The following is a 10,019-nucleotide window of genomic DNA, read 5'->3' on the forward strand; positions in this document are numbered from 1 at the left end:
TGGCATTTGGCGAACTGAAATAACTTTGGTAACTTTATTTCAATGATTGATTAATCACGACTAATCGTTTCAATCCTAGTGTGTATGAAACATTTAATAAATGCGCCGTGGTCGTTTTACCAGTAAGGTGTTCCCACGAAGGAGTTGGCCGGAGCAACAATAGAAGCAGAGCCGAAGTCTCCCAGTTTGACCTGACCCGGTTCTGTTAGCAAGATGTTTCCTGCTTTCACGTCCCTGACAGGCAGAAAGCATCAGATGGAAGAAAAACAGAAGCACAGAGGAAGAGATGAGATGTCGCTGCAGCATAAACAGTGTTGCATAAGCTTTGTTATCAGAACTGCTTTGCCTCTCGTCAGAAGCGTGGGCGCAGAGAGCGGGGCGGCTGAAGAGAAGCGAGGTTCACCTGTGAATCATGTTGTGAGAGTGAAGGTAGACCAGTCCCTGCAAAGCACCGTGGGTAATGGCAGCTATTTCCACCTCTTGGAGGGGTTTCTTGTGGACTGTGGAGAGAAATTTTACATTTGCATAAACGACAGACTGAAAACGCAGCAAAATCTCGATAAATGTTTTGTTCCCTTGTACCTTCTAGCAGGTCGGAGGCTGAACCCAAACAGTACTCCATCACCAGCTGGAAAAGAGCAAACAGGAAGAGCGCTGTTGTTTGGACACGTCCAACCACACAGTGGCCATTTTGTTTTGCTCCAGCACTGAAGTAAAGCTGCAGAAATCTAGCTACTTATCAATGTTTTATTGCTTTTTAACCTCATTAGCTTTTCCAAATATGCCGAAGGTTTTCAGCGAATCGTCTCTGGGAATAAAAGTTTTATTAAGCCCAGAAGGAACCAGGAGCTAAACCTGAAATCTAATCTCACTTCCTGCCATTTCAGGAAGTTGTGGAGCCGAGTCGGATTAGTCAAACACAGACGCTGCGACGACTACGACATGCAAACAGCAGCAGAAGTGCAACAATGAAGTGACATTACTGAAATAAATACTGGAGGTTTAGAGTTCCTGCTCTTTTAGTCAGAGAACATTTGCAAATTTTAGAGTGATTTAATATCAGATGGTGAGAAAAGTTTTTTTTTTAAATTCAGTGTTTGTAAATATGTTGCATTTGCAGGTGCAGCGCAGCCTCACCCAGGCGGTGTGCTCCCTCAGGTAGCAGCCTCGGTACTCCACCGTGTTCGGGTGGCGCAGCTTCTGGAGGAACTTCACTTCCTTGATGATGTCCTGCCATTTCTGGAGCAGAAACAGAACCAGCTGACTCATCCACGGGTCGAACGGTAAAACTCAAACACTTTTCAGGCATTTTCAGTACCACACTTTGAAACAGAAACAATGCAAATAAACTAAAAAAAAAAAAGAAGAGTTTTAATTCACTGTTATGTGAAATCATTTTTAACAGTACTGCATTCTACAGGAGAGACAAGATAAACTAACACTTAAAACATTGTGTTTTAAAAAGTCCCTATAAACCTGACTAGTCAAAGAAATAAAAACACTAATTTAATAAAAAATATAAAATAATAATGAAAATCCTTACATTTGAATTAAGTTTATTAGTGTATAAAATATAAACTAAGCTTTATTTTGATCAACAGTCTGAAGGCACCACAATCCACTGACTGTTTAAAAAATACATTTATTTTTAGGAAAATATTTGGTTCATTTTCTTAGAAATTGGTTTTAATCTTTTATTTTTATTCGTTACAATTGCTTTTGTTTTTTGCCCTTTGAGATCTAAAGATATAAAGAGTATTATAAATAAAATACATGTTCATTATTAATAGTAACAATTATACACAGATCAATAAATCATTGAGCAATTACAAATAATAAATATGCATTACATTGAAACAATCTAAACTAATCCTGGGTAAATGAAGCTCCTGCTCAAATTAAATGCTTAAACACAAAATACAAAGAAAGCTAAAAGAAATCTCTGCAAGAATTAAGTTTTCCTGCATTTAGTTAATAAAAATAACTTTACTAATTCTAAATGAAGTAAAACAAAAAAAGTTTAATCTAATGCTTTTAATCAGATGTTAGACTGAACTTTATTACTAAACTATGAAGTTTGAATATCAAGAACTTTGAAGGATTTTATCCAACAATGAAAACGCCTGATTTAAATGACTTTTTGTCTCGTACCTCATTGGACTGTTTGCCGCTGTAGGACATCTTCTTGATGGCCACCACCTCATTGGTGCGGATGTCGTGGGCCTGGAGTGGGGAGGAGGAATGAGTTTCAGGTTTAGCTCAAATTAAGGTTTGATTTCTGTAAAAGAAACTATGATTCGTCTTCTGTTCATAAAACTGGACATGTCAAAGTAAACAGGATTACATCAACCTGCCTTCACCTTCCATCTTTAGGAGGATAATGTTGTTTACAGAGATTTTATAGGTCATTTTATTTATTCTTTCTGTTTTGTTTATTTATTTTGGATATTGGTTCGCCTTATTAAAAAAAGAACCGCAAATTTTCAATGTACCAACTGGAAAAATATAGAACAAAATCTACTTTCTGATCAGTAAATTAAGGGTTTTGGTCACTTATTCATAAATAAAAGCAGATTTAGATAAATTTGTATCATTTATGAATTAACTAAATTAAGCCGAATATGTTGGCAATGACACACTTTCACAAGCCAACGTTGCGGTGCTGTAACTCCGCGATACTTTGCACTATCTGAAACATTCAGCGGTTTCTGAAAGGGGAGGCGATTCCCAGGAAATATTTGGTTATTACGGTAACTTCACTCCCGCCATTACAGGAAGCAGGTTTTTCTTCATTTTAATCTGATAAAACACTCTTAACAGACTGTAAGTTGTGAATAACTGCTAGATATTAAAAGTTAAGGTTGTTTTGGAGAAATTGGCCAAATAATTTACTCACAGGCCATTGAAAGAACTTCATACAGAGATTTGAGACTTAAAGGGTTAAACTGCAAGCTATCATCGCAATGCAGCCCTCATATTGAAATCTTTTCGCACATTCTTTGGATTGGTTTATTTTAAAAAAAATAGGGCAACCTGCAGCAAACACAGCGTTTCATCTGACTCAGATTTTAACCAGATTCTTTAGTAAATAAACATCAGAGCGTCTTTCATGTGACAGATTTGGCACAGACAGACACAGGAGACATCAAGACATCCAAACACACAGCAGCAAACTCACAAAGTAGACGGCGCCGAAGCTCCCATGGCCGATCTCCCTGAGGTCGGTGAAGAGCTTCTCAGGGTCCTCCCTGCAGAACAGCTCCGCCACCTCCGGGTCCTTCAGGCTCCCGGCCCGCACACTCGACGGCATGGCCAGCGCCTGGCGGGGAGCGCAGGACACACGCAGCGTGAGCGTCTGCTGTTTGAACGACTACTGACACCTCTGACGGAAACACGGCTTACAAAATAATTTAAAAAGGTCTGGTTTAAACGGAGCAAAACATGAAAAACTGAAACAGTCAAAGCTTAAGAAATTAACTTAGTAATAAACAATCATATGATGAATTAAAATGACTTCTGATCTGAAGGGCAATTTTATTCATAAAGACATCATGATTCATTTTATTCATGCTTTCGGTTGTGTGTAATCCTGCTGAAATAAGCAACAAATCAATTAATCGCATAAAAAATTAAAACAAGCTCAATCATTTCCATGATTACCGTTTTTCTCTTTCTACCAAAAACTGGAGGATAAAAATCTTCGGTCTCAACTAGCCATTTTTACTGAAAGACAGTTCTGTTTACAAAGATTTTATAATTCATCTTATTTGTTGTTTTTTCAATTCATATTGGATATTTTAAATCTCTTCCATTTCCAGTGTTAAATGTTCATTAGAATTTAAAATTAATTGATCTGAATGCCATTATTGTTACCTGAAAATGGTCTCAAAAAAACAATATTATCGTTTATCACAATAATTTCTGGGACAAGTTAAGACCCAGTCACAACTACTTGCTGGTTTGTGTCGGTAAATCACATAAAATTACATTAAAATTAACTGAAATCTGTTGCCGTAAAGCGATAAAATGTGGGAAAAGTGAAGGAGAATTAATACTTCCAGAATAAAACTGAAACTGGGATAAAATGCAGCAGTAAAGTATGTAGACAAAGTCTTTCCTTGCTGAATTCTGATTAGGATAAAACTGTACAACTGGAGGATTTTCCTGCAGGGCAGAGCAGTTAGGCCACAAGATTTCCCTGAACCAAATGAAACTGTAACCAATAACCACTCTGTAAAGGTAACCAAAGGTTAAAGCGGCACAGTTCACCACATTTAAATTACCACTGATAACTTATTATCCTGATAGGATAAGGCATAATAAACCATAAATGGTTTTATTGTAATGCCACCAACTCCTTAACCGTTTTATTAAAGCTGACAGATAAGTTTTAAAACATGTTACTGGTTAATTTGAATCTACATTTATTTTGTAACTATTTATTCTGAGAGCCTAGATAACAGCATTTAGTTTCAGTCACTGTTCCCAACTTTATATTATATTTTGTAACTTGGCAAAAGAAAAACGTTGTTAGAAAAGGTTACAGTTTCAGACTTATTTATAAAACAAGAAATATGATATTTAATCAAAATATTTTAAAAGGTCATAAATGCAGAGATTAAATGTGCAAAATGTATCAAATAATTGCTATCCTCAAATTCTGACTGGTCTGATGAAACATGGCTGGCTATCATATTATCAGTTATTAATACCAATAATCAGTTGGTATTAATCTTCATCTGTGCAAAAACATTCACACCCCTGATGCTTTCAGTCGAGTAACAGCCACAGACTTGCATTATGTGAGTCTATCATTTCCTATGATGGACTCACAAACTGTTCAGAAATTTTTAAAACATTTGAAAAGTGTGGCATGCTATTTTTAATCCAACACTTTGTCGCGGCACCATGTGCTAACACCATGCTATGTTAGCACCTTTGCACATTCTTAACAGCTTAGAACAGCTTCAGCTCAGTCAAACTGGATGAAAAGCATCTATTAACATACATTTTCTCCACTGGACTTGGACTAGGAAATTCTAACACATAAATATGCTTTGATGTGAAGCACTTTACTGTAGCTCTGACTTTATGTAAGCAAGTGTTTTGCTGCATCCAACAGATTTCCTTCTGGTTCATTTAGCTTCATCCACATTCCCATCTTCCCAACAACAACAACAACAACAACAAAAGCATTCCCACAGCATGATGCTTCCTCCACCATGTGACATTGATGGAAATGTGTGTTTATGGTAGTCACATAAAATCCAATGAAATACATTGAAGTTTGGGGTAGCAACAATGCTACTTCACATATTAATAGCTGGAGTTACAAAGCAGCCAATCCAGGAGCTGCGTTTACTTTCCTTGGTGCTGATTGGCTGAATCACCAAAACTGGAGCTAAGGAAGTCTGTAGAGGTTAGTTTCTGCAGTAGACAGATTTCACTGCATATTAAAGCATATTTGGTGTTTGAACTATTAAAATTGGAAGCTAACGCCAGAAAATGTCTTATGTCCATTGGAATAAAGAGACGGAGAAGAGTAGACAAAAATTGTACTCAAGTAAAAAAGTAGCCGTCCAAGAAATTACTCAAACAAAAAAAAAAAAAAGGAAAAAATATTTGGTAAAAAGTCTTCTCAGGTACTGAGTAACTGATCAAATTATCAATCATTTAATATTTAAAAATTACATCATCAAATTTAGGGACAAAAATGACAATTCCTATAACTAACAACCCCCCGCCCCCAACAAAATCAGGCAAAAGAACTTTTTTCCAATAAAAAACTTATGAAACTTTAACAAAAAGTTAAAGGTATGTGTCCGTCTGGTGAATTTTTGGTTAAAACATGCTTGTTTTTCATTCAGTGGGTAGAAAATTCAGAAATTTTACTACTCAACTCTGAATTTATTGCAAATGATATAATGGTCTCAGCATTGATAAATATATATCATGCAGTTCTAATTGCAATTGGATAATCCTATTGGAAAATCATGCAATCCTCTCTTTTTCGTGTGCTGTGTAGTTCTAACGCTTCGTGCGGTTTTAGCATCGTGGACGCTGCTATGACAGAAGTGAGCATCTACTGAAATGAGACGCCATCAGACAGGCTGATTATTACGTTAACATGGCAAAAGGTGGAGTATAATTACAATAATTATTGATTCTGTGAGTCCATTTCTGCTTTATTCCAACAGGACAATAGCTCTAAAGCCCAGGGGCTTTGAATGCAAACTTCAAAACGAAGCCACATCAGATGCTATTCTGTGGTTGTTCTGTTGCCGTCAAAGAGGAACTACTTGGTTCCCTTTAGAAACAAGAAGCTGTTTAAATATTGCAACCAAAGCCGGGCCGTCTTGATCTGTTTTAAGAGCCTAGTGGCAGGCAACACAAAAAGAGATGTTATGTTGCACTGATGTGGTTTCTGTAAAGGCTTATTTTTTATATTTCTAGCTGCATGTAAAACATGGGTGGGCTTAATAAAAACAAGATCACAAAAAGAAAAATAAATGAATTGAGTGATAAATTAAAATGAGCGCAATAATTTTCATTTGGATAATAATCATTCAAGAGATGCTAATATCAATATCAAACCCAGTCCTGTTTTCCCTGTCTAAATTCAAAAATCCAATTTAAATTATTGTTGCATCAGTTGTTTTGCTTGTTTATTTTGGGTATTACAATGTGTTCCAGTTCCAGTTAAATTAGACATTAAAGTTTTTAACCTTAGGTGGATATACTTACATTAAAGTCATTTTTATTCCAACTATGTTAGTTGAAAATGGCCTCAAAATTACAATATTATGGTAAAGCACAATAATTTGTTCTTGTGACAAGCCTACACACTAGTAGGCCTGTGTCAAGCAGTGAATCACTTAATCACATGATAGATAAAAACAAACTCAATTTCCATTTGCATGATTTATCGTTTTTCTCTTTCTACCAAAAACTGGATGACAAAAGTCTTCAGTTTGGTGCTTCAGTCTCAATTAGCCCTTTTTTGAAGGATAATTTTGTTGACCAAGATTTTATAATTCGTTTTATTTGTTTCTGTTGTTTTGTTTATGTATTTCGGATATTTAAAATGTCTTCCAGCTCCAGCATTAAATGTTCATTAGAATTCAAAGTTTATTAATATTTTAGAATGCATTATTGCATACCTTCATATTCTTTGAAAATGGTGTCAAAACAATATTATGGTTTATTTCAATAATTTCTAGGACAATTTATCGTCTAGCAAAATGTTTTCGTGACACGCCAAATATGGTTGCAAAAAAAAGGGTGTAAAATATTGTTTCAATTGTAAATATCCTAAGAAGTGTCCGTTCTTAACAATAGATAATGATTCAGAGAGGCAACGATTGTTTTGTTTTACAGCAGTTTAAATGATTTATATCAAGTCTTACCGTGGCTTTTGGGATCCACTGTAGCTAGCCCTAGAGCTAGCTGACTGGCCTGGCAGGAAAATCTTGGTTTCTCCCTCCCCTGTCCTCCCGTCTCCTCCTCAGCTCTGGTGTCTATTCAACACGAACAGCCCACATTCCGTCTGCCCGTCACGGTTGTAGCTAAACCCCCGGCCATCCCGGTGCTCCCAGCAGCTTTCTGCTACTTGACATGAGTGGAGCCAGCTGACTGCCGCCTGCCAGCTAACCCACGAGCGCAGCTGCCCTGCCGGAGAAAATGGGGAGAAAAATCAGGGCCAAGGCTCCGGGGCTGCTGTTAGCACCGCGGCTAACCGAATAACGTCAACGGCCAGAGCTGATAGAGGACGTCGTTCAGCGGGAGACCGGCTCATTAAAATCCACCACTCCGCTCCCTACTCCGATTCGCAGTGACATTTTAGCTAACGCTGTCGGTGAGCTGCCTCTCCGCTCCGTTTTATCCCCATTTTTGCTCGGCTCTCATCCGTTTTTTTGTTCAGGACTTCATGATGGCGGAGCGGGGCGGGAGCCGAGAGGAAACCGGAAGTGCTCTTCTTCTCGGGTTGAGAAGCAGGCGAGTGTCCAATAACAGTATCCCCATGTGGCCGAGGCGAAATCATCAAAACACCACGAAAATATGAGATCATTCAGCATAAAAAGTATTAAAAATATTACATTAATTTAATTTATTAATTCTAACCATTATTTCTAAATCTAGCATGTCATATTTTGTATTATTATACTTTTATTAACATAGTTAATAAAAGTAAATTAAATAAAATTATATAACAAACTAAATATTAGTTTATTATTAATTTAGAGAGTTGCGCAGTAACTAGTTTTTTTAAACAATATTTGTATTGAGTTTTGCATATATGAAACATAGAAAACATACAAACGCTGAACATTCCCATTCACAATTAACAATAAGAGTATAAAATAAAATAATATTTAGCTAAAAAAAAAGTAGTATAAATAACAATGAAAACCATATTAAAAATAAAGGGGTAAAAAGTACACATGGCTAAATACGCATAAAAATATACAAATAAAGTAAAGGTTCAATCATCCATCTATCATGCCTAAATAAGGCATCACTGTCTTGTTAATAAATATAAGTTATATGAATTAATATTAATCTTATTAAGTGTTTCTTTTATTTTGTTCCACTGCACTAATTCATTTCAGCTTGGTTACTTTCCAACAATTGCATGAAGGCATCCCAAATTTCCTTAAATTTACTGGTCTTTGCTCTGACCCCATATCTTAATTTCTCCAAAGTGATTTCCTGAGTACAATTATTGGGTACTCTACCCACCTCTGAATATACTTTTTTTTTTTTTTTTTTATTATAATAATTATATAATTAATTCTAATTAAATAATGACATTATAACTATATAACATAGTTAATTTAAATGTAATGCACATAAATTATTGTAAACTAACCATTTTAAATGAAAACATGCATACAGTGGGGTTTTTTGATATGGGCGGTTGCCCAGGGCTGCATCAGAAGGGGTGTGGCACCCAAGAACTAGAAAATTAAATATATCTTATCTGCCAGTTGTTCCCAGAACAAGTTGTTTGCATGTGTAGTGGCGTAAGTTTCCCTTAGAAACTACATCACTGGATTTGTTTCAGGTATGGTCAAGTGTTGTACATTTGTACATTTCAGTGAGTTTAAAGTTCTTAACATTGTAAAACTATTTTAAAAAAAATCAACTTCATTTCTTTAGCAAAAACCACTAGGAGAGCCAAAGTGCTTTACATTAAAACAGAAATGCGTAAGAAACGTACAAACATCCGAAGCGCACAAACAACGTACATCATCATCGTGAAAACCAAAAACAGATATTTAATTTTGAGAAGAACCAAAAATCATCAATCCACATCAAAAACGTTGGTCAAAGTTATATTTATCATGGTTTAAAAGCACTTCTGGATTTTTAGCCTTGAATTAAAGGAACTCAGTGTTTCAGTTGTTTTGAAGTTTTCTGGAACTTTGTTCCAGATTTGTGGTGGATAGAAGCTGAATTCTGCTTCTACATGTTTGGTTCTGTGGACAAATGGCCTGGATGGCACATAATTCATTTAAATAATATAACAATATATCTACGCTGCTCCTGATGTTTCCATCCATCTATTTTCTAAAACCTGTATTTTGGATAAACAGATTATTACGTAACCGATGCCCAGAAGGAATAAAGACGCTATACCGTGATGCTGTTGCATAATGCAAAACGTAACAATTTATTAATTTCCTGTAAATGACTCTTTGGATTACCTTTGTGACTAGTTAGGGGGATTTAAAGGTAATTCCTGTCGCGCTGACAGACGCTGAGTTTTCCCATCTGTCAGACTGATTTGATGGGAAATTATCTCAGCGCAATAACACATATGACTTCTCTGGATTAGAGCTTGTTTATGTAATCCACAAGGTGTAATCTGCATGTTTTTCCATTTCGGCAGACAGGATATGCAGGATATGCACACAGAACAAGCGAGTCCCAGATTACCTCCACCAAAAAATCCAAGCAGATTCCAACATTTTTTAGACTATAAGTTTTTTTTAAAGTGATTTAACTTTATCCACCCA

General features: G+C 36.1%; 1 protein-coding gene across 2 annotated transcripts in view; it reads right to left on the reverse strand.

Moving 5' to 3' along the window:
* Positions 1–8,049, reverse strand: part of taok2b (TAO kinase 2b) — a 33,517-nt gene extending 25,468 nt beyond the window's left edge. The window contains exons 1-7 of one of the 2 annotated variants that reach the window (XM_088016321.1): positions 7,407–8,049; positions 3,179–3,319; positions 2,152–2,223; positions 1,138–1,239; positions 583–628; positions 404–500; positions 121–234 (exon numbers count right to left, since the gene is read on the reverse strand). In XM_088016321.1, the coding sequence (XP_087872447.1) occupies positions 121–234; positions 404–500; positions 583–628; positions 1,138–1,239; positions 2,152–2,223; positions 3,179–3,310 (563 nt within the window). In that variant the 5' untranslated portion in view covers positions 3,311–3,319; positions 7,407–8,049. The remainder of the gene's footprint in view (positions 1–120; positions 235–403; positions 501–582; positions 629–1,137; positions 1,240–2,151; positions 2,224–3,178; positions 3,320–7,406) is intronic. The other variant, XM_088016320.1, reaches the window with a different exon arrangement.
* Positions 8,050–10,019: the final 1,970 nt, after the last annotated feature.

This window comes from Poecilia mexicana, unplaced genomic scaffold (genome assembly GCF_051168715.1).
Source record: "Poecilia mexicana isolate PSO_F unplaced genomic scaffold, ASM5116871v1 scaffold_19, whole genome shotgun sequence".
Classification (NCBI taxonomy): domain Eukaryota; kingdom Metazoa; phylum Chordata; class Actinopteri; order Cyprinodontiformes; family Poeciliidae; genus Poecilia; species Poecilia mexicana.